General features: G+C 35.8%; 1 protein-coding gene and 1 non-coding gene across 3 annotated transcripts; both read left to right on the forward strand.

The window, feature by feature from the left end:
- The first annotated feature begins 702 nt into the window (after positions 1 to 702).
- Positions 703 to 809, forward strand: LOC115711766 (small nucleolar RNA R71). Its single transcript, XR_004010642.2, has one exon. It is a non-coding gene; the product is annotated as a small nucleolar RNA R71 (small nucleolar RNA).
- Positions 810 to 4,357: 3,548 nt separating this feature from the next.
- Positions 4,358 to 7,116, forward strand: LOC115710404 (carbonic anhydrase 2-like). Of its 2 annotated transcripts, XM_061112016.1 has the most exons (8): positions 4,358 to 4,566; positions 4,731 to 4,841; positions 4,960 to 5,088; positions 5,860 to 5,908; positions 6,039 to 6,155; positions 6,251 to 6,390; positions 6,500 to 6,605; positions 6,740 to 7,116. In XM_061112016.1, exons 2-8 carry the CDS (start codon positions 4,768 to 4,770, stop codon positions 6,872 to 6,874), a joined length of 750 nt encoding a protein of 249 aa, XP_060967999.1. In that variant the 5' UTR covers positions 4,358 to 4,566; positions 4,731 to 4,767; the 3' UTR covers positions 6,875 to 7,116. The 2 variants fall into 2 exon arrangements, with proteins under 2 accessions (XP_060967999.1, XP_060967998.1); XM_061112015.1 differs by having other exon boundaries at positions 4,525 to 4,841.
- The last annotated feature ends 18,069 nt before the right edge of the window (positions 7,117 to 25,185 follow it).

The following is a 25,185-nucleotide window of genomic DNA, read 5'->3' on the forward strand; positions in this document are numbered from 1 at the left end:
TCCACTGGTTGTATCATCTCAGGCCCATCATATTTCTTTCCACTCCTTAAGGAAATTGCTTTACATTGCTCTTTTCCTTTTGCATCATTAGTGCTAGGCGAATTTCCTTGAGCTTGTTTTTCCAATTGAGTAGCCAATTGTTCCATTTGAATTTCTAGAGTTTTAATAGAGGCTCTAGTTTCCATCATGAATTGGAGCAATAAATCAGATTGGATAGTGGAGCCTCCACTAGAACTTTGTTGTCGCAGCTGTTGTTGGTTTTGTTGGGGCTGGTTTCTCTGCTGGTAGAACCCCTGTTGGTTGTGCCAATAATTATTGTTTTGGGAATAGTTTCCAATGGCTTTTGCTTGATCCATTGGCAAATCATCCACATCTGCCTGACACTCAGAAGAGTGATGGGGACCTCCACATATCTCACAAACCACTTGAGCTTGTTTGGCTTGCACTGCGATCAGCTTTGTTAGGGCCTCAACCTGAGCTGTCAGCTTTGTAATGGCATCCACCTCTAGCACACCAGCTACCTTCTTAGTTTGACTCCTTTCAGTTGGCCACTGCTGATTGTTTAGAGCCATCTCCTCCAATAGATCATAAGCCTCATTAGCACTCTTTCTCATAAAGGCTCCACCAGCTGCTGCATCTATCAGGGTTCTAGTGTTACCAACCAACCCGTTATAGAAATTATGAACCAGCATCCACTTCTCAATACCATGATGAGGACACTTTCTGATTAAGTCCTTGAACCTCTCCCAAGACTCATAGAGAGACTCATTCTCTTGTTGACAGAAATTGTTGATCTCTCCTCGCAGCTTAGCAGACTTTGCTGGGGGAAAGAACTTAGACAAAAATTTAGTTGCTAAGTCTGTCCATGTTGCTATGGAATTCGGTGGCAAGGAGATTAACCAGCTCTTGGCTCTTTCTCTAAGTGAGAATGGAAACAGTCTCAAACGAATGGCATCATCACTAACTCCATTGACTTTAAAAGTCTCACAAAGTTCCATGAAGTTCGAGAGATGCAGATTAGGATCTTCAGAAGGGAGGCCACCAAACCGAATCGAAGGCGCACCATTTGAAGTATGGCAGGTTTGATCTCAAAGTTATTCGCATCCACTGCCGGTGGCCTGATACATGACTGCACTCCCGTCAGAGTAGGGAGAATGTAATCTCTCAAGCTACGGCCATTAGCTTGGTCTTCCACGGCACCACCATTATTACCGTTGTTTGCAGCATTATTCACAACATTAGCGTTGTCAGCCATGATTTCTAGTGTTTCAGCAGGTGCTGAAACTCTCTCTTGCCTTTTGTTCCTCCTGTTTCTCCTACAAGTTTTCTCGATTTCAGGGTCGACGGGTAATACAACTGCTTGCCCTTGGTGGCGCATGCACTCAAGATACCTGAAATAGATAAAAGTAGCTTTGCAAGAGACGGGTTAGAAATTCAGCAAGAGAAATAAACCAAAGTAGAAGTTAGTATAATTTTGTGTAATATTAATCTTTATACAATTCCCCGGCAACGGCGCCAAAAACTTGTTGCTATAATTTATAAACACTACGCAAGTATACGCAATCAAGTAGAAAACTCACACAGGTGAGGTCGAACCATAGGGAATTGGACTAATTACTACTAAATTATACTATTGATTCTATCTGGTAAAAGAATACTTTTATGAATTAAATAAGACAATTCAGAAAATTAAAAATAACAAAGGAAGATTAATCAAGATAAGAAAATAGGGAGACGAATCCTGTTGTTAAGTTACCAATGTTAATGTCTAAATACTATCCTTCTCTTGAAGTGAATGACAGATTATGAATTAACCTAGCTCTTTTCAGATCTTCTAGGTTCTAAATCTCATGCTCTCTAATTAATCTCTTAATTAAACTAACATGAAATCAGCATTAAGCAATAATCTAAATGTCACAAAGGCTATGTAAATACTTTCGTTTCACATCAAAACCTAGACTATCCAATTTTAGCATTCTCAATTCTCACTTTTCAGATTTCGAACTGAAATCATAAAACATGTAAAAGGTGATCAATCTTGCACATGGAAATTAAACACAAATATGAGTAGTGTTCACAATCAAGATGGAGGAATGGCAATTATCCATTAACTAGGAAAAACTTAAACAACATTCATCATTCTCCCTAAATAGGAGTTTAGTTCAAAACATCCATAATCAAATCCATAATTAACATTGAAACAGAAAATTGCATAGAAAAATTAAAGAGAAGAGAAAGAACTAGTTGAAGCAATTGATCCGGGTCGCCACAAGCCGCTCTTCTAGCCTCCTTCTTTGTTTCTAGGGCTCCAATTCTGAATACTCTCTAATTTTCACGAACCCTTACTATTTAAACCAATTTTCATCTTTAAAATTCGTGAAATTACGAAACTGCCCAAAAATCCCGTCATAAGGGTCCCCGTCGCGACTGGCAAAGCCCCCGTCGCGACGGGAGTTCAACTTCGAATTTCTTGAAAACTTTCTGCCAGTTCCAGTCGCGACTGGCAAATTCCCCGTCGCGACGGGAACAGGCAGCGACACCAATCTTGGTTTTTCTTCTCGATTTTTTCACCATTTTTTCTCAATTCTTGTACATACTTTCTTTAAATGCCCGATGACCTGAAACAAAAGAATCAAGCGTAATATAGCCCTAAAACTAGAAACAAAGAGTGAAAACTAACTGAAATATGACCCGAATCTTAGACTAATTTTAGCCTAACAGAGAGACAAAGAAATTACCTCCGAGCAGTTGTGGCAGCGATGTGTCCGAGTTGTTGGGGATTTTCACTGTGTGTGAGGGCGACTTGGCTCTGATTTGAGCTGAGCGATTTGGGACTTAAAAATTAAAGAGAGAGAATGAGGGTTGAGAGAGAAAGAAAGAATGTTAGAAATGGTTAGGGTTAGGGTTTTCTTAAATGGGCCCAAAGCCCGTTATTAATATGTCTTTTTTTTTTTTTAATTTAGGAAGTTTGCATCGGTGCACAACTCACGCTAATTCTCTTATAATCGACGCTAAACCTGTGTCTGCCCATAACCAACGCTAAATTGGACCACTGATCATTTGCGTCAGTTATGTAATTTTTCTGATGTCATAACCGACGCAAAATGTAATATTTGTAGTAGTGATTATGAACATGTCATGCTCACTAGAGAGACCTTTGAAGATAGCAGAGATATGATCACGATCGTTTAGTGTTTCTCCAACACTAGCTAGAAGATCCACATTATGTTTAACCTTCAACAAATACTCATTCAAGGACATAGAACCTTTTTGAGGGTTTTGGAGTTTAGTAGGAAACTCCAGAATCTTAGATGACACTCAAAGAGTGAAGTATTTTTCAAAGGAATTCCAAATCTGTATGGCTGTCTTGCACCTTGTACCATTCTTGTTAGCATACTTTCTATCATAGATTAGAGAAGTCATGAAATGAGAAGCTGATCTTGGACATCCCTTTCCACAAAAGCAGGATTGAACATGCCATTAGTTTGATATGCATCATTGAGAAATTGTGGAGGAGAAGTAACATTTTGGATGAATTTCAGCAATCGATTTCGAGGAATGGCAGCTAGAACCTGATGTTACCAAAGAGGAAAGTTGTGATCAGCAATCGATTTCAATTTTGATTGTTGACCTAATTTCCACCATTGACATTGTTAGCAGCTGACCCACCATGTGCAGCTGTTTCAGGACCGGAGTGCGCCATGTTTGCCACCAATGGAGGCCACAGCTTTGATACCATATTAGGAGAGTTGAATCTCCTTGACATTGAAGCTCGAGTAGAAAAACAACAAAGAACAGTGAGAAAAGGCTAAAAACAAAAAAAAAAAAAAAAAAAAAGAGAGAGAAAAGAGAGAAAAGGAAAAAGATGAAAGACATCATGAAAGAGCTTAAGTTTTATTATGAATACAGTTGTACAATATATACAAGAGTTACAGCAACTAAAACAAGATTAGAAGTAACTGAAAGCTAACTAACTAACTGACAAAAAAGTAATTAGTATTAGATAACTAATAAAATAGAAACTGTATAACTGTCTGCTCTTAACAGGCACCCATTGGTGCATATCACTTTTTTATGTATTAATATCGCCATTGGTTCGATTAAATATCAAGTTTCATATAATTAATGTAATAATTTTTAAAAAGTATCGCTAACCAATTACAATATAACATATCAAGAAGTGACTAAACACCACTATTGCCTTAAGAATGATTGTCAATAAAGAAAGTACGTATATCTATATGAAGATATATAAAAACAAAAAACAAGTGCACGCGTCCTCCATTTCATATTATTAAATTCCGTTAATTAATATGTATGAATTATGATAATAACGAGAGAGGAAAAGGTTTGGCTTATAAGAGATTACGTGACCTCAAATATATATCTCTCTTCTCAGTTATTCATAATTATTCTTGTATTGTTGCAATCCCAAACTATATCTATATATATATATATGTATTCAAAAGAAAAAACAAACTCTATCTATATATTTATATATATAATCAAGCTATTCGACTCATATACTTAAGAAATAAATTATTATATCGATTATTATTCAGAAGGGTTAGTTTATGCACTACTAATTATTATTACCTTTTCTCTTTCTCTGATTCAACTATAGTCTATGTATAATATATATGTGTATATACGTATATATATGTATATATTTATTTAATGAATCTTATATGTAGTAATAACAATCGCTTAATAATGGCTTGAATTTACAGAAAACAAATTAGTAAAACGTACATATCGAATAATATAATGGCTAAAGAATTAAACTCCCAGTTGGCCAATTATGAATGCGTCGTCAAGAAGAAACTAGTGATTAATATAAGGTACGTAATTGATTGATATTATATTAATTAGTGAAGCAAGGTAATGGTATTATGTTTTATTTATTAATGTACATTATAATCATTATTAATAAATTATAAAATTGGATAAATATTATAGTGAGAAGACCGAAAGCGAGAGCGAGGAAGATGAAAGCTTTGCCAAACTACTGCAACCTGAACAAAATTGCTTTGATCCTGTCATGAGAATTGGTCGTGGGTTTGAGGACTTTCTCTCCAATAAATTTAAGTAAGAAAATATATATATATATATATCTACATATATCTCTATGTATTTGGTAATTAAGAGGAAATTTTATTGCTGAACAAAGAATAATATGTAAGTATTAGTTTAGGCTTGCTAACAAGTTAACAACCCAACCAATCTTCACCTATTTGACTAATTCTCTGAAGGCATGCAAAACATTGTAAATTCTGGTATGCACATCATATCTAATTTTACAGCCAAAATCTTAGTAAAAAATCTAATAAGTTTCTCACCTATATACGTCTTCAAATAGTTTATTTAAAAAAAATATAAAATCCTTTTTTATTGGGTGATCATGATACTTCCCAAAAATCAAACAAGTTTTCTCAATGCAAAATTCAAATTTCTCTAACAGTGGTCTTTAGTCTTTCATCTACCCATGATTTGCAAACAAAAGTATAAATCTGTATTTAATTGAAAATGCTAATCTTGTTCCAAATCTCAGAAGTCCAACGAAAACTACGAAAACTATTTTAAGAATATATATATATAAATATATAAATATTAATTGAGCAAAATATTAAGCATTAGTGGTGCCTAGCACCTCTTAACATCCCTAAAAATTATATATTAAACTTTATGAGACCGGATATTTAATTGAACAAATACACATAAAAAAGTACTAGGCATTGGTTGTACATTTTAGCTAGCATTTCTCATATATTAATTATATATTTAACTACTTTTTCTTTTAGTTATAAAAAAAAGACTTGTACCTAATTACTTAACTTATTTTATGGCATGATTTTGTAGCAAGTATCCATGCTTATTTAATGAACTTAAAGAAAGCCAACATCCCAAGGTACGCATACGTACCCATGCATTTTTTGTGACGAAAAAAGAAAGAAGAAACCCCACTAATAATACACATATATTAATATTTGTTAATCTAGCTATATTTAATTAATATTAATTATTGATTTAATGAATAGTTTCTAGTATTTGCATGTTCGGATTCCCGAGTCTGTCCTTCCCATATCTTAAATTTTCAACCAGGAGAAGCGTTCATGGCTCGAAATATTGGCAACTTGATTCCAACATTTGATAATGTACGTAATTAATTTACTAATCATTAATTGCAATTAAGTAATCAAATTTTTAAATATCAATTATTAATTTTTGTTATTATTTGATTACTATGTAGTTGAAAGACTCTGGAGTTGGATCAATTATTGAATATGCAGTCGAAAGGTTTAAGATAGAAAATATTTTAGTGATTGGACACAGTCGTTGTGGTGGCGTGAAAAGACTTATGTCTCATCCAGAAGATGGTTCACCTCCTTTGTAAGAATAAGTTATAATTTTTTTTATTATAATAAATTTAATAATATTATGTGATGTAAATTCTTCTCACTCATTAAATTAATTTAATTAACATACATTAAATCTACAGTAATTTTATTGATGATTGGATGAACATTGCTCAAACTGCCAAAAATAAAGTGAAAACTGAGCACAAAAATTTGTCATTTGAGGAGCAATGTGAAATTTGTGCTGAGGTAATTAATAAAATTAAATCTTGATAATAATTAATCAATGTATTATCTATACAAGTATATATTATTACATTATAAACATTCTTGATTATATCAGTCTAATATATCATTGTTGAATAAATATTTTGAATATACAGGAAGCAGTGAATGTGTCTCTAAACAATCTCTATTCTTATCCATTTGTTCTAAAGGGAGTTGAAGACAAAAAGATAGCACTTAGAGGTGGATACTATAATTTCGTGGTTGGAACTTTCAAACTATGGGATCTTTAGTTATCAATTAATAACTAAGGAACTAATTCAAGCTTCCTACACTCTTTCACAATATTTGTTGTCTTTTTAAGTTACTTAATTTTTATAGTGAATGATATAATATAATATAAAATATGTTGTGTAATTGTCATAAAATTATAAATTTTAGCTCTAAATAAACTACAACAAATGAAAGTTTACATTTATTTCATGTGTTAGAAAGATAAATGATGAGATAGATACGATTGAAATTTAAGAGTTCATTATTTTTTATGCAGTATTATGTTTGTGTAATAACCAACCAACAAGTTATTATAAAAAAGGGTAATTTGTGGCATAATCTCCTTAAGTGGCCAGGTACTTGCAAGTATCCTCAATTCTAAAATTTTGGTGGTAAAACCTTCTAAATTCAAGTTCTGTTAGCACCTAGCCATTTTCTTTCCATCTTTGGCTGTTAACTGCCATAGTGGAACGTATACGTGGACACAGTGTACACGTGACACAATTTTATTGGTCAACGTAAATAAATATTAAAAAAAAAATAAAAAAATTAATTATTTTAAAAATTAAAAATAAAAATAATAAAAATAAAATTCTTTAAAAATTAAAAAAAAAAATTTATATTTTTTTTTTCTTTTTCTTTTTCTTTCTTCTTCTTCTTCTATCCTCACGCCTCCTTCTTCTTCTCTCTCTAACTTCGAAACCCTAGCCGACTCCCCAAAAATTAGCCCCATTAACCGCCGCAGCGAAGGGAGTCTCTAACTTCAGTTGCCGAAGACGAAGACCAAAGCTCGCTGGGGCGGTCTTTGTTGACAACGAGCTCATAGTGACGGTACCGAAGGGGGAGGGCATTGAGAACTCGGAGCACGGAGGAGATGGGGGAGGGCGTTGAGAACTCGGAGCACGGAGGAGATGGGGGAGGGTGTTGAGAACTCGGAGCACGGTGTCTCTTCTTCTTCTTGCAGATGATTGTTGGATCTGGGAAGGAAGTACGCAGATCTGGTTGGGATTGGGTCGTGCTAAATGCAGAGAGAAAGAAAGGTGGGGGAGGCGTGATCTGAGAATATTGTGGACTCGATTATTGAATTTGACTGGCCCGGAGAGGAGAAGAAGAACCTATGGGGAAGCGTAGACAGTGGCGAGATCAAACGCCGGCACTAGTGGTAAGATTTCTGAGTCGCAGAGTTGGCGGCGAAGATTTCATTTGCAGAGGAGTTGAAGGCTTTGATTGGCATAGAGGAGGAAGATGATGATGATGATGATGTCGTTTGAGTGTGGTCTCTGTCGTTTGGTGACGACAAAGTTGTGGGGAGACATTTTGAAATGGAGAAGCAAAGTGGGAAACTTTTCTTCCAGAATATGGTGGACATGGTGGTGATCGATCTAATTAAGAAAGAAAAGAAAAAAAAAATAGAGAGAAAGAATAGGGAAAGTGAGAAAATATTGTTCTTTGTTTTAGTAAGGAAAGATTTTTTTTTATTTTTATTTTTAAAATAGTTAATTTTTTATTATTTTTTTAAATATTTATTTACGACCAATAAAATTGTGTTACGTGTACACTGTGTCGACGTATACATTCCACCATGGCAGTTAACAGCAAAAAATAGATAGAAAGGGCTAAGTGCTAACAGAACTTGGGTTTAGGAGGTTTTACCACTAAAATTTTAGAATTGGAGGTTAGTTGTAAGTACCTAGCCACTTAAGGAGGTTATGCCGCAAATTACCCTAGAAAAAAAATCACAACTACAAAACTTTATTCAATAGTAGATGTGTGGCTTTAACTGTTGATGTATTGTGACTTTACATTTATCATTTTATAGTTTTAATAATTGCTTAACTTTATTATAGGAATTAGCAGATAATTAGAGATTTATTTAATCTTTTATCATTATATGTCTCTTAACAAAAAATTAGAATTTATTTTCAAAAATAGACTTTACAATAATAATTTTTTAATTATGCAGATATATTAAAATTCTAAGTGTATTATGGATATTATATATGAAATTAATTTTATATTTTTTATAGTTTATGCCTAGTAACAGCAGAATGCGATGATTTGTCCATTAGTCACCTGGATACGGTAGTGTATCTTAGAATTAACGGGACAAGATAGTTAGAGATTTAGAATGTCAGGATTATTCGAGGTTATAGTTTTGGACCATTTTATCTCTAACTGGAAGGATTACTTCGTGGCTAAGTAAAGGGCATATTAGTCTTTTGCTCTATTTTGTTTTATTAGAAAATTAAAAGGAATATTGGATATCTTTATATTGTTTTAATTCTAATTTATTAGGTTAGATTAATCACAAAATCAAGTAAACAAAAACATTCTCTTTCTTTCTCTTCAAATTCGGCCTAAAGATAAACCTAAGGAACCTAAGAATTCTTCATCTTCTTTAGACAAAAAAACAAGGGTGTTTTAGCAGGGATTTCAAGTGTTACCAAGTAATTATTCAAGGTAAGCTCCTTTCCATTCTTTCTCTTTGATTTCCTAGTAAAAAGATTAGTTTTGATGCATGTTTTGGTGAGTTAGTTTCTGTTCAAATTTGAGAAGGCTATGGTTTGCTTTTGAGCTTGTTATTGGAGTGTTTGAAGTTGATTTTGCAGGTTGGTATCTGTTGTAGCCTAGTTTAAGCAAGCTTGAGTTTTAGAACTCAAAGCTTGCTCAACAATGGTGGTTTTCATTTCTAGGGTTTGTAGTTGCTTTTTATTGTTGATTTATAATTATCGGACACAAAATGGGTTCTAGAGAGTTAAAGAATGTTTGGGGTAATTTTGGTGTCAAAATTAAATTTTTGGGAAATCTACAATAGAAAACGGCAGACTATTTCTTAGAAACGTACGGTCTACTGTTTTCCCTAGTAGTGTCCCAGAAAAATGGCCTACCCTTTTTAGAGAAATGGCCTACCAATTTTGTGGAATTTTCCTGAAGTCTTATTTTTGGTGTTTCCTTGATATTTAGAGTATTTCTACGCTATTTATTGATAAAAAAAAATTTAGTTTTGAGTTTAAGTCCCCAAAAGTGATTTAGCGGGTCACTTATCAGTTTTACATAAATTGTGACTTAGGGCTTTAAATTGTCGAGCAGTATTTTCTACTTAGGTTGACTGGCACATTTGAATTCAGAATCAATGTGAGATTAGTATAATGATATGTATGCTTACATGTTTAGCATACATGTTTTATAGTTTCCAGTTTAGATAACATATCAGTAAGAGCAATATTAGTGTACATAGAGTTGCACTAGATACTGACGGATATATGTTAGCCAAATCTAAGCCATTAGTTCAAAATATCCTTAAGAATGGTATCGTTGTAAGTAGAGTTGAATTGGATATCAATGAATATATGCTAGGCTTTATCACGAATGTTCCAAACTTAGTACGCATTAGAAGCGAGATAGGATTGTGATTAACTTTATGGGTGCCTGGTTATGATATGGTTATATGTTTATGTTTATACTTTTCTTACTGAGTTTGTCGACTCACATATATTATTTACATTTGTAGGAAAAGGCAAGGCAAAAGCTGAAAATCAGTGAGTTTTGGGCTAGATTAAGACTGTACATACCAAGGCAGTTAGACCTGGAGTGTTCAGATCTTCAAGACAGTTGGGCCTTTATTTTGATAGTCGCTAGGCGATAACTTTTGTAGTACATGTATCTTGGAAACAGTTGTAACTTTTAATGGGATCCAAAAATATGTATTTATATATATTTATTTATGTTTAAGTTTAGTTATGAAAATTTTAATTAAATATGTTTTTCAATAAACTCTTTGATTAGCAAAGGAGTAGACAATAATTATGAAAGCACAATAGCACGCCTAAACTAGTAGGGCGTTATAATTTGGTGTCAGAGCCACCAAGTTATCTTCTGAAGATTGTTAAGATATGTACAATCATCATCAGAGATAAGCTTGACTCACGGTTTATTAAGCCTTTATATGCTTTAGTAGTTTTATATAATAAGATGTGTATAAGAAAAGCTTGATAAGAAGTATGTTAGGAGCCTGACAGCTGAATATTCCCATGTATACGGTAATTAGATTTTAAACTTCATTGCGGTCTGACCAGGCTAACTGATGATTTCGTAGGCTAGTCCAAAAGAATGGATGCCCAAAAAAAGACGAGAAACCAAGGCAACATGGTCTTATCCAGTGGCGATCGGGGAGATTAGAATTCCCTTAACATCTGTGGCTGAGGTAGAGGTTGAAGATGTAGGGCTCGCAATCGGGGTAATGTTAACCCACTGTTTGCTGCCAAGGATTGGGAACCAAGGTTCGTAGAAAAGCAAGCCAAAATTAATGAACAAGTCGAATTGATTCGACACTTAAGGCAACATGATCCTCCTATAGCACCTACCCCTGAAGTACCGATAGCTCCTGGTCCAGTGTTGCCAGTGGAGAAAATTATTGTTGGTAATCTCATGGAATCGCTTTACGAAAGATTTTGTAACCTCTAGTTTTTTTAGGAGGTCTAGATGCTATGAAAGTCGAGTAGTGACTTACAACCGTTAATAGAATATTGAACTTCATGGCTGTCACCAAAAATGATAGAGTGACCAGTGCCACCTTTCAATTCCAGGAGGATGCTTTAATTTTGTGGGATATTGTGTCCCTTAATTGGGACATTACCAGAATTACCTGGGAGGAGTTCCAAGATTTGTTTAATGCTAAGTACTACAATGAGGCAGTTCATAGTACAAAAAGGAAAGAGTTCACCGAGTTGATGACCCAAGGGAAGAATATGTCAGTTACGTAATATTATACTTAGTTTGATAGCCTGGCCAAGTTAGCCATAGGTATAGTACAAACCGATTTCAGTACAAAGGAAAAGTATTTGGCTAGGTTGAATCCTGAAATCAAGCATTATTTGTTGATTACTATAGATGACACGACTACCTACGCTTGGTTGAGAAGGCACTACGAGCTGAGGGCACAGTGGAATTTATTTAGGAGCCCTGAGGGACTAAAGTTGTTGGTGTGGCCACTACTCCTCCTACCTTTGATTTTGGTAGGGGCGGTATTGACTCAACCTCTAATTAGAAGAGAAAAGCTCCATTTACATCAAGTGCCTTGAGTTTGAACAAGAGGTTCTTATGGAACTAAGGCCGAGGTGGTCGTCAGAGAGGCTCAGAGAGTCGTTACACTTACCCAGAATGCCCTAGTTGTAATGAGCATCATCTGGGTGAATGTAAAGATGGATCTTGTCTTCAGTGTGGTGTGATTGGCCATTATAAAAGAGACTGCTTGTAGTTGAAGAAATAAGAGCTGAAACGAGAGGTAAAACCCGCTCCAACTAGGGTGTTTGTCCTTATCCAAGCTAATGTCAAAACTAGCCCTTTAGTGGTGATAGGTTAGCTTCTAGTTAACAACTCTTTTTACTCTGTATTGTTTGATTCTAAAGATACACATTCATATGTGGCAGTCAAAGTAATTGATAAGTTAGGTAGGCCTTGTGACTGCTATGAAACACGATTTGGAACCCTACTACCTAGCAGAGAATCAGTTATCTCCAAAAGGTAGATTTAGTTTATGCTAATTAGATTTGAGGATAGGGAGTTGAGTGTTGATCTCATAGAATTGGGCATCACAGAGTTTGATATTATACTCAGAATGGACTTCCTGTCTAAGTATGCCGCTAGTAGATATTGTATGCAGAAGATGGTAACTTTTCAACTTGAGGGTGAATAACCGTTTGTATGTGTGATATTAGTTTGGGGTCTCAGATTCTAGTAATCTCAGTGCTAAATGCTAGTGATCTATTACAGAATGGATGCATCTGGTTTATAACAGTGGTGTTAGATACCACCTAACCCGAGTTGATTCTGAAGACATTAAATTGATACAAGAGTTCTTAGATTTATTCCCAGAAGAACTTCTAGGGTTACCACCATAGGGAGAAATAGATTTTGTCACTGACTTGGAACCTGGAGCGGAGCTAGTTTTTAAGGCACACGATAGAATTTCTACCGCAGAACTCAAGGAAGTAAAGTTACAACTTTAGGAATGCTTGACCAAGGGGTGGCCAGATTAAAACCTTCCTTGGCAAAGAACTCCAAGGTTCCACAACTTCCCCCTGCCTCGACAACACAAAAACTAAAAGACAAGGTGGCCTACGTTGCTCCTATGGAGCTGAAGTGTGCAGAAGAGGTTCGTAACCACTACTAGGAAAGGTTTCGGGCAGATGTTGGGGTGTCACTAATTGGTGCAGATGTCCTTCCACATGACATCCTCATGGGAAACCTACTTAAGGACTTTACCAAGGTAATCTTCATATATTTTGCTTTTAGTTCGTCTGATCAATGCTCTGTTTGGTGAGGTCTTCAATGGAAACCTCACTGAGAGTGTCAAAACTTGTTGTACTAGCCAATTTAACTAGTGAGTCACTACTACAATTTAGCTTTTTAGTGACACTATTTAGTGACACGCACAAAAGTGTGGGTCACTATAGAGTTAGGAGTAACTTTTAGTGACATGCATAATTAGACTCTAAACATTAGGTGTTAGTCTCCTGTAATGTGTGTCACTGAAAATATAGAGTGTCACTAAAGAGTAAATATAAACTTTTTTGATTTTTATTAATTTAAAAAATATTGACCTATAATGACGCGCCAAACATGACTGGGTAAATATATCCCCTCACACTTAGCGCGTCACTATATCATAATTCTATTTTTTAAAAAAATATATATCTATAATTAATAAATAAATAATAAAAAAAAATAAAACACAAACCCTATCACTTTTACAAACTCTATCAGTTTACTTAGTAAATAATAGAATAATAAAATAATAAAATAGATCATTGGGAATCCGAATGAATGATTAATAAAATACAGTTGTATTCTTTGTTGTTTACACATTTCAATAATAATAATAATAATAATAATAATAATTTATTTCTCTCTCTTGGTTCCTTAAAACTATGCAACCCTAATTTTATCACATTTTCTTTCTCTAACCAATAACCTCACACTTTCTATCTTGACCTCTCTAACATGGGCTGATGGCGGAAGCACCTCCCAGCCCCAGCGAACGACTTCCCGACCCAACGGCAGAAGCACCTCCCAGCCCCAGCGAACGAGAAGATTTTTGTTTTGAGGTCGATGGTGGATGTTGCGACTTTTGGGTTGCACGGTGTCTCTGCCTTACTCCAGGACACCGGCAGCTGAAGATTCGAGTCCCAACCCGCAAACCTATGGTAAAAACTTAAGGAGATATTTTAGTGGCCGTATAAGATGACTTGCTCTACCTCTATATATAACCTTCGAAGTCATAGGGTGAAAACCCCATTTCGAAGACCAACAGAGAATTAGGTGAGAGACTCATAGAAATATCATCGAAAAATATAGTTTTGCTAGATAAACTGTGGGATGATATCATTGCCAGGCCTTCACCTAAGCGTGGGCTTGGTAAACTCAGGAAGATCACCACACCATGTCATCGCCCTTGATGATTATCAAAGGTCCGTACGTACCATTTATATTATTATAGTGTTGGAATTTATTTTACCAGGATCTTAGATCTACTCACAAGTATGTTGTTTAACACCCTAAATATGAACTTTCTAAAACGATAATTAAACACATATAAAGTTAAGAAAACTTTACATTGGTAGCAGCAGAATAATGTCTCCTTCCACTCAGATCTCTAACCCTTGTATCCTTTCTGTCGCAGAGTATTATCAAGATCTGAGCCTGAATGTCCTTCTCTTTGTGTGTGATCCTTCACAGTCTTCCAATCTATGATTGATGTACCACTTGCTGTGTGTGGGCACTACTCTATCACTAGAGGGTTCGAAATTGTGAAGAGAAAAAGAGAGAGAGATAGGGTCGGCTATAGAGAGAGAAAGTGGAAGGCTCAGTTTTTCTGAAAAAGCAATCTTTGATTTTTCTGACAAAAAGCTTATTTTGACTGAGCCATCACTTTCTATTTATAGGCAACTACTAGGTTTAGGTTAGTAATTATTTGGCATTAAAATAATGAAAATATTAATTGGAAAAACTCACTCAAGTGGCCGGCCATAGGTGTTAATGGGCCTCACTTGAATTTTGTAGTTTTCACTATTTTTATTTCTATTTTCTCAAAAACGCCAATTTTCCAATTCTAACCATTTAAAGGCCAAAACTAATTATTTAATAACTAAAATAGTTTATTAAATAATATTGTCATTTAATATAATTATTAATTAGACATATAGAGTCTCTTAATTAATAAATAAACTTAGAATCTCTTTTCATTACAATTTCACCCCTGCTTAGTGAAAATTCACAAATTAGACATAGTCTAACTTTAGAATTATAAGTGATTAATAATAAATCAATTATTGAGTCTTACAAGCAGTATGGTCTAGAATGGGGACCATGGATCTATATGCTGAGCTTCCAATAAGTGAACCGAATTTACTAAGTAAATCCCTACTTATTAATTCCTCGTTGAATCCACTCTTAGAACTTAAAATTGCACTCTCAGACTTATATAGAGCATTCTATATGTTTCACGATATAGATATGCTATCTCATTTAACCATTGTTATAATCTTAATGTGATCAAAGATCCTCTATATAGATGATTTACATTGAGATGGGATAAGTTTACCGTTTTCACCCCTCAATGTATTTGGCCCCTTAAAACACTTAACTACCTCTAAATGATGTTTTAGTGATCTAAGAACTAGTCACTGAAACAAGAGCTCATCCATTTACTTCTATTTAGCTAAGCTCGAAGGGAATCATAACTTGACTTCTATACACCAGTAGAAGCTATAGATTCCATATTTATGTTCAGCGCTCCCACTCAATCATACTATCATGTTCCCAAAATATACGTATCACCCTGATCCAAAAGTAGGCTTAACTAATTAATCAAAGAACATGAATAACACTCTTGAGTTGAGCCTAAGCATATCAGGATTTAGATTCTTTTAATCTAAGATCAACTACTGATATTGACTTGGAAAGATACAACGGTAAGTTCATAATATCTTAACTAAGTTCAATATCGGTCCAGTCCAATGTATACTCCATACATTCGAAACCAGTATACTTTATCAATGTCCAGGAAAGAACATAACACTTACTCCAAGTGTAAGTACACATCATCGCTGATTATCACATCAGTGTAAATCCAAAACACTGATGAAACAAGGACTTAGTCTTTTGAATCATATAATCACAATCACATTCCACTGTGTTGACAATACTGTAATTGTGAATAAATATATGTTCTGGACTTAACAGATTTTGTGCATATATTAAACATATTAAACCATAAGCATGAAAAATTCACGCAAACATAAATCACTTCAAATTTCTTAGATTGATAACTAATTAGATTGTAATGAGTTTTATTTAGGGCACAAAACCCAACATATAGATCCCTACATATAATTTTATATATGTTGTAATAATTAACTTTTGTATGTTCATATGTGTATATATATTATAGAGGGCGACAGGAAAACGAGCAATATGGTGTACATTAGATCACTGTCGATGCCGGTTAGTCCAGTGACACCAGCCACACCAACGACTCCTCTTTCGGCGTGTGTATCTCGGCATTCTTTTGGATCTGAATATTTTTAAAATGTTTTTTATTACAATAATTTTGGGTCTGTATTCAAGTTCTTGGTGTGTATATTTGTTATTGTTATGTGGGTTTAAAATTTATGTTCATAATACCCATTGTTTGATGACTAATTTTAGTATTTTTGTTTTAAATATTGTATTTTATTTCATGCAAGTATAAATATGAATATAACATTTAAGCTATATAGTATTATTTCATTTTTTTGAATGATTGATTTGTTTTTTAGATATAACTTATAAAAATAGTAATATTAAAATATAGTATTTAAAATATAGTATATTGTTTTAGTTTAGAATAAATATAAAAATATGATATTGCTTTCCTAATTAAACAAATTATTAATTTTTTAAAAAAATTATAAAAATTATTTTGAAAAAATTATATAATTTTTTTTTAAAAAAAAATTTAATATAGTGGCACTTTTTGTGTGTCACTATACCTCTAAAAATAATAATAAAGAATAGAAAAAAAAAGATATAGTGACACTTTTTGTGTGTAGCTATTACTTTTTCAGTCTGACAAAACTTGACTTTAAACACCTATAGTGACGCGCAATGAGCGACTGTAAAAGGGTTAAGTGACACGCGTGAAGTGTCACTAAAAATTGTCTTTCCAGTCACCCTCATTAGTGACGCGCGGTGAAGTGTCACTAAATAACTTTAGAGTCACTCAATGTGTATCACTAAAATCCATTTTTCTAGTAGTGAGTCTGTGTTTGTGTTCTATTCACGCGACACTTATTGGATGGAGCAGTGCTTGAGTTGGGCTAATAAATCTTTAGCTTTACTTAAGTATGCGATCATGTTTGACCCTTGGGCTTGATACTCGTAAAGAATCTGATTACACAACTAGCTGTGAATCTGTAGATCTGGAGTGACTCAGCTTTGATTGCTAGTGTTAATCGTAGTTTGGCTAGGAGTGGCTCATACTCTGCTTTGTTGTTTATTATGGTGAAATCAAACCGCAATGCACTGTGAGTTAAAAATCCCTCTAGAGTAGCTAAGATGAGTCCAACATAAAAACCATGCTTCTTGGAGGATCCATATACATATAGTTCGAGGAAGGTCAAGGGTCATCCTGAGCTGTAGTCTCATCTGTGTTGACCTGGTCTTCACAAATCATGGGATTATCTTCATCAAGGCCAGTGCATTCAATAATGAAGTCTACTAATGCCTGCTATTTGGTTGTTGTTCGAGGCTAGTAGGTTATCTAAAACTGACCTAGTTTAACTGCCCATTTGAGTCGGTGCCCTGATGCTTCTGGCTTCATCAAAACTTTCCTAAGTGGTTGGTCAGTTAGTACCTTGACTGTATGAGCTTGGAAGTAAGGCCTTAGCTTTTTGGAGGCTAGGACCAAGCAATAATATTCTAGCTTTTCCATGGGGGGATACCTTGAATCAGCCCCAATGAGATGCTTGTCGATGTAGTAGATTGGGTGTTTTATCTCCTCATCATCATGCACTTGAGTAGCACTGGTTGCAAGCTCAGTGATGGCCAAATAGATGAATAGTTCTTCACCATCTATTGGTTTAGATAAAATAGGTGGCCTGGCTAGATGATGTTTGAGAGCTTGAAGGCTTGCTCGCATTCATCAATCCATTCAAACCCCTTGTTGCTTCCTTTATTTAAATTAAAGAAGGGAACACAATTGTCAATTGACTTTGAGATGAACTTGCTAAGAGCAGTAATTCCTCCTATCAGACTTTTCACGTCTTTAATCCGCGACGGTGACTTTATCTCTGGTAAAACCTTGATCTTTTCTAGATTCGCTTTAATCTCTCTTGAGTTGACAACAAAAAATTTTCTAACTGGATATCGAAGGCACAATTTAGAGAGTTAGGCTTCATTTGATATTCCCACAGGATGTTGAAGCATTCCTCTAGATCTTTGATGTGATCTTCAGATTTCTTGGACTTAACTAGCATATCATCGGCGTAGACTTCCATATTCTTCATAATTTGATTGTGGAACATACGGTTGACTAGCCTTTGATATGTAGCACCCACATTCTTGAGTCTAAAGGGCATTAATTTGTAGCAATAAAGCTCGATGTCAGTTCAAAAACTAGTATGCTCTTCATTTGGTGTGTGCATGTTGATTTGGTTGTAGCTGGAAAAGGCATCCATGAATGTGAGGAGTTCATGAACGGGTGTTGCGTCCACCAGTTGATCAATTCGTGGTAGAGAAAAAAAGTCTTTAGGTTATGCTTTGTTTAGGTCAGTGCATTTGATGCAAGTTCTCCACTTACATTTTGGCTCATGCACCAGAATAGGGTTGGATACCCAAACTGGGTAGAAAGCTTCCCTAATGAAGTTGTTCTCCTATAGTCTTTCATCTTCTTCCTTGAGAGCTTTGGAGAGCTCTTTGTCAAGGAGCCTGCATTTTTGTTGTACATGCCTAAAATTTACTTTGTCTATGTTGAGGGCATGAAAGATGACCTAGGGGTTGATCCCGATCATGTCCTCACGCGACAAGGCCAAAATGTCTTGATTTCTCCTGAGGCAAGCCATAAGCATCTTGCTCAAGGCCTCCATCATCTTTGTTCTAATCTTGACAACCTTGGTCGGGTCTACTGTGTTGAGGGGAAGTTCTTTGAGTTCCTTAGTCGAACCAACTCCCAATTTGATTTTCTTAAAAAGGGGGTCAATGTCATCCCTATCTTGGGCTCACCTTTAAGTGGCTTTAGGTGCCATTTCCATCTTCTATGTAGTTTGAATTTCAAAGGTCTTTGTCATTTCTCTGGATTTTGTAGGTAATGTCTTGTATGTCCCCCTGGAGAAATAGATTTAGAGGAGGTCTTTTTGGCATGATAACGAAGCTTTATAGCACTTACGGGTCATTCATCTATTGCCAAGGAGACAATCGATACTAGCCACCATTAGGAACTTGACGGACAAATGGTAGATTGACGAGATGGCTCGAAGGTCGTATATGCAGTCCTTTCGAGCATTACCTTGTATGGAGACTTCACATCCACCACTATGAACGTGGCCATGATGGTGGTCTGCCTTGGGGCAATGAGTGGCAGTTTGATCTCACCACATGGAACGATGTCGGCCCCGTTGTAACCATACATAAGATTTTTGCATGGTTCCAGGTCTTCTAAGGTTAAAGGCATTCTGATCATTGATCATCACCCTTATCGCCATCATATTTTTCTATTTTCACCTAAACAACCAAGGGATCGTTATGAAGGTAGCTTACATGATATGAGTCTGATTCTACAAATGTGAGAGGATCACACCCATAACATTGAGACTTTGGAGGAAAATCTGCTACCTCCTTTTGTACTTCAGCTATATCTTGGTTCATGTCTCAAAGATCTCGCATACCTTTCTAAGGTTGTTCTTTAATTTTCTAGCTAGGTGAGGGCCTCTAATCACAATCTCTACCCTGCCTACAACTGGCGCATGCTGGAGAGGTGCATTGCCCCCAACTGAAGCTTCACGTCATACATACCGCTGAAGAGCAGCATGTTTTAATCTGATGAAAAATTCTATCTCGTCCCTCAACAGATTACACTCATTAGTGTGTTGACCGTAATTGTTGCGGTAGCAATAAAATTTGTTCATGTCTCTCTTTCATGACTCTTCAAAAGGGAGAGGTTTGTGGTACAACATGTTGGAAATTATTTTACCAGGATCTTAGATCTACTCACAAGTATGTTTATTAACACCCTAAATATGAACTTTCTAAAACGATGAAATAAACACATATAAAGTTTAGGAAACCTTACATTGGGTGCAGCGGAATATAATGACTCCTTCCGTTCAGATATCTAGCCCTTGATTCCTTTCTGTAGCAGAGCATTATCAATATTTGAACCTGGATCTCTTTCTCTGAATCTTTGATGCTAAAACTCCTTCTTGCTGAAAGTCTTTCTTCACGATCTTCCTCACTATGATTGAGGTATCACTTGCTGTGTGTGGGCACTACTCTTACACTAAGGATTTCGAAATCTCAATAAGGAAGAGAGAGAGAGTGGGTTCGCCCAAAGATAGGGAGAGAGAAGGCTCAGTTTTTTCTGAATGAAAAACTAGAAAATTAAGTGTAAATTTCCTGAAGCCTTCACTATCTATTTATAGCATTCCACTAGGGTTAGGTTTGAATTATTTGGCATTAAAATAATGAAAATATCAGTTTAAATTTCCTACAAAAGTGGTCGGCCCTATACAAGTGGATTTGGGCCTCACTTTTTGCAATTTTGCAGTTTTATCTTTTCTGCATCTGATTTTCTCAAAAATGCCAATTTTCAAATTCAACCATTCAAATGTCAATTCTAACTATTTAATAACTATAAATAATTATTAAATAATATTGTCATTTATCATATTTATTAATTGAACCATACCAAGTATCATAATTAACAAATATGCCCCTAAAACTCTTTCTTTACAATCTCGCCCTTACTTAGTGAAAATTTCACAAATAGACATAGTCTAAATTGAGAATTATAATTGATTAATCAAAACCAATTACATGAGTCTTACAAGCAATATTATCTCAACTAGTGCGGGGACCATGGGTCTATATAACCGAGCTTCCAATAAGTAGATCAAGAATTTATTACTAAAATTTACTAACTTATTAATTCTTCGTTGAATCCACGCATAGAACTTAGAATTGCACTCTCAGTATATAGAATGCTCTACATGTTCCACCATATAGACACATCATTAGTTATCCATTGTTATAATCCTAATTTGATCAATTAGGCGATATTGACTTGAATAGATATTACGGTAAGTTTAATAAATCTAAGTCAAAGTTCAATATCGGTCCCTTCCGATGCATACTCCATGCATCCAACCTGAGCTTTACTTTAACCAATGCTCTGGAAAGAACATAGCATTTCTCCAAATGCAAGTAAACTCTTGTTGTAGATTATCATATCAGTAAAACCCCGTGTCTGATAAGGAAACTTTATTCACATAGTCATGTTTACTTTCCAATGTGTTGACGGCACAATAAACAGGATCAAGTATGTGAAAAGGGTTTCAGATGAATTTATACATTATGTACATATAATCATGAAATAAATCATGTGAACCATGCAACATTAAATGTTATTTCTGATCTATATTAATAAGTAAATCTGATTATATTGAAATGAGTTTTATTTAGGGCATAAAACCCAACACAACACTATTGACTATGTGACCATATAAATCTCTTCTCTTTGAGCCAAGAGGATGGAGTGGTAAAGTGAGGCTCACACTCTCGTAAGGGCCTGCCCCTAGTCTATGGCTTGTTCCCACTTGGGGAGTATCCTGGCTACCACCATTGTTAGCTCTCTTACCTCCATTGGTTCTGCCTCTTTTCCCATTGCCTTGTGCCTCAGTGTCAATGGATAGGGAGTCTCGTGACTTCTTCTTGCCACCCTTTGAGATCCCTTGGCTTGGGTGATGACTTCTTATAACTTAATAAAGTTGTCTGCTTTATCTAGGAATTCATTCACGGTGTAAACAACCTTAAGATGAAGGTTAGACTACAGAGGACTCATCATCTTGAGTCTAGATGCAAGTGCCATTACCCTTGCATCCTCGTTAAGACTTCTAGTCATAGCAGCTGCCTGTAAGAACTGTTGGATGTAGTCCTTGAGGGGCTCATCTTCCTACTGCTTGACATCCACCAAATCATTGAGTTTGATCTGGCGTTGTCGGGAAAGGGCCAATTAGTTACCAAAAGAATCCACTAGATCTTTCCATGAGTCAATCGATCTAGGGGAGAGCTTATGGTACCGCCGTGGAGCTAGGCCTGTAAGTGTGGCAGGGAAGATTCTACACCTGAAATCATCTCTCACACCTTGCAGATGGGCTTGTACTTTGAAGTAGCGAATGTGAGATAGTTGATCTTCTTTCCCGACATACTGATGCCAGGAAGGGTTCTTAAACTTTGAAGGGATAGAAAGATCTTTAATTCTTTCAAAAAGTGGTGAGTCGCTCTTTATCAAGTTTGAACTTTGACAATTTAGGGGTCGTGATCCCTTTCACTAAGGCCACTAAAGTATTAAATTCTGCCTGGTTGACCCCATACGTGGTGGTTTGCATCCCAATTGGAACTTCTATTACCTAGATAGGGCCTCCTCTAGAAGCTCATACTTCCACCAACTATCTCCTAGTTAAGAGGTCACGCAGGTCTCTTTGTCTTCCAAGTTGACCATGTGCTTTGGTCGACTTGGACTTGTTGTTGCCTCCTGACCACGAGATCGTGGAGGCAGCTCTGGTGATGTCTCCAGGATGAACTCTGGATCATCTTGGGATGATCCGCTGTGGGAGTGATCATACAGAGTGTTGTAGTGTCTACTTCCCTCAAAGTAGTCTTCATTTGGATCACAAGTGTGAAGAGAATTGAACTGGTTGCTCAAGTTCAACTCCTCTCCATGTACTTGAGGGAAGTACTCATATTGCTGGCAATCAAGGCCACAGGCAAAGTAACGGCACAATTCACCCTTTTTATCTTGAAAGTATTTTTGAGTATGAAATGGTTCATTGGTCATTCCCTACTGGATCTCGTAGCCCCCGATCTCGAAGTAGTATCTCATACTACTTCCATCAGTTTGAGTAGTAGGCCCCTTTCCCCTTGTAGGGTCTCGGGGCTTAGTGTCATAAGATCGTTGAGAAGGACTTGGTGGAGGAGTGATTAGGGGTGTTCATCCGAACCAATCCGTATTTTTTTGGTCAAACAACATCCAATCCGCACTAAGTGCGGATTTCATATTTTGGATCCAATCCGATCCGCATACCAGTTTAAATCCAATCCAATCCAATCTGCAATAGTGCGGCTTGGATCTGTTATTTTGGATCAGTTTTTTTTTTTAAAAGATAAATTATTTAATATTTCATAGAAAACAATTAAAAAAAGACTATTGTATTTTAATCTCCAATAATAATCAATTTCCATCTCCATTTATAGAGAAATCAAACCAATACATATATGTCAATATATATGTACTCATCTTTATATTTACACTAAAATATATATGTATTCATTACTAAAATAAATAAGTTAGTATATGTATTTAAATTTATGTGTATGTGTTTATGTGAATAAAGAATAATTATTTTGGTATTTTTTATTTTTATAAATAAAATACATTAACTCAATATATTACTAAAAAAGATTAACAAATTATAAGTTTGTGTCTTTTTTTAATAATATTAAAAAATTAATATATATTATATATTTTATTTTTTTAAAAAAATATATATAATTAAGTGTGGATTGGATTGGATCGGTTACTTTTTGAGGCCAAACAACATCCAATCCGCACAAGTGCGGATTTTAGATTTTTCAATCCAATCCAATCCGCGCAAGTGCGGATATCCGCATTTTGCGGATTGGATTGGATTGGATCGTGCAGACTGAATTGGATCGGATACTTAGTGAACACCCCTAGGAGTGATGTTGGCTCTCTTGGTGTTGCGAGATCATTCAACATCTAGTGGATGGCTCATTGGTTGGTGCCCACGAGCTTGAGTCCTTTCGAGCTCTTGCTCGAACGTGCTTTCCATCTAGGAGGTCTCCACGCCTGGTGTCTGCTTAGTGCTTGCACAGTTACTAGGTGTGGTAGTTGTGTTCTGTGCATTAAGGGTTTCCCCTTGGTTCCCACGTGACCAGGCTGTCGGCCGGGAGTCTCTCACCAACTCAAAAAGACCCCTGCGAGGAGTAGTTCCACGACCAGATCGATAACCTTCTCTAATCCGTTGAGACATGTAAGCTCTCTACTGTTCTTGCTCAAGTTGTCAGCTTTGGATGTTCCTACAGTTTTCCATGAATTAAGTGTTGAAATTGTTCATGTTGGCTGTCAAGAGAGTCTTGCAGCTGCTATTATAGATCAGCCACAATTTGGGTGAGCTAGGCAACCTGAGTATCGACCTCCTCAAGGTCATTGATCTCCACACGAGGCTCCCCATGTGCGAGCTGGTTATTGGTGCCAGTCTTGGGAGCGTTTACTGGCCTTAAAGGACGAGTTGTGGAGCCGGTTCCAATGCATGGTCCTGGCACCTAGGGCGGAGGAGTAACTCCAGTTCCAACTCCATCAACTGGGGCACCCCCAGTTGTTTGGCCAGATGTTGGGATTCCTCTGTCAACACTTGTGGAGCGTGTTTCAACCATCTTGCTAGTAACTTTCTTAAGTTGTGGCTCTCAATAAAAGCACTAACATTGACTCAAAAATGTGGACTAAAACTTCTAAGCCACACCCGCTCACTAGATTGGTGAGAATGAAATAGTTGTTAAGTAATTATAAGAGAGACACATCTAATTTATAGTAGTTCACTCCTTGTATTCTGACAATATTAGAGCTACATCTACTTTGAGTTTTTATTAATCAAGAGATGATATTATAGAAAAGGCTACATGTCAAAACTCTAATTTCTAGAGAGAGAAACTAGAGAGAGAAGCTCTGACCTTATAGGTAGTTATCTGAATGTTAAAATGAGATAAGGGAGCTCTCCTTTTATAGGTGAAGGAGGCCCACAAAAATAGGAAAAAAAAATACTAGGCTATTTTTGACCATAGATAATGTACTAAAGATGAAAATTAACTTCGGCAATTGATCATCAATTTTAGGAGTTCAGTCGCGATGGCGGGACCCACTCTAGGTAATAGCGAGAGCTTATTTTTGTAACTCTCCATTGGGGGTAAAATATAGGGTCAATAACTTTAGAATGACGATTGAAGTGTGAGATATGAATTGATAGATCCTTAAAAATTCTTAGAAATACAAGTTGAATTG

Source organism: Cannabis sativa, chromosome 3 (genome assembly GCF_029168945.1).
Source record: "Cannabis sativa cultivar Pink pepper isolate KNU-18-1 chromosome 3, ASM2916894v1, whole genome shotgun sequence".
NCBI classification, from domain to species: domain Eukaryota; kingdom Viridiplantae; phylum Streptophyta; class Magnoliopsida; order Rosales; family Cannabaceae; genus Cannabis; species Cannabis sativa.

What these genes read in the sequence shown, in the direction of transcription:
- LOC115710404 (XM_061112016.1), top strand. Translation starts at nt 4,768, where the DNA reads ATGGCTAAAGAATTAAACTCCCAGTTGGCCAATTATGAATGCGTCGTC. An exon ending in TTTCTCTCCAATAAATTTAA is followed by an intron (nt 5,089 to 5,859) that starts GTAAGAAAATAT and finishes ATGATTTTGTAG; the next exon opens with CAAGTATCCATGCTTATTTA. An exon ending in TGATTCCAACATTTGATAAT is followed by an intron (nt 6,156 to 6,250) that starts GTACGTAATTAA and finishes ATTACTATGTAG; the next exon opens with TTGAAAGACTCTGGAGTTGG.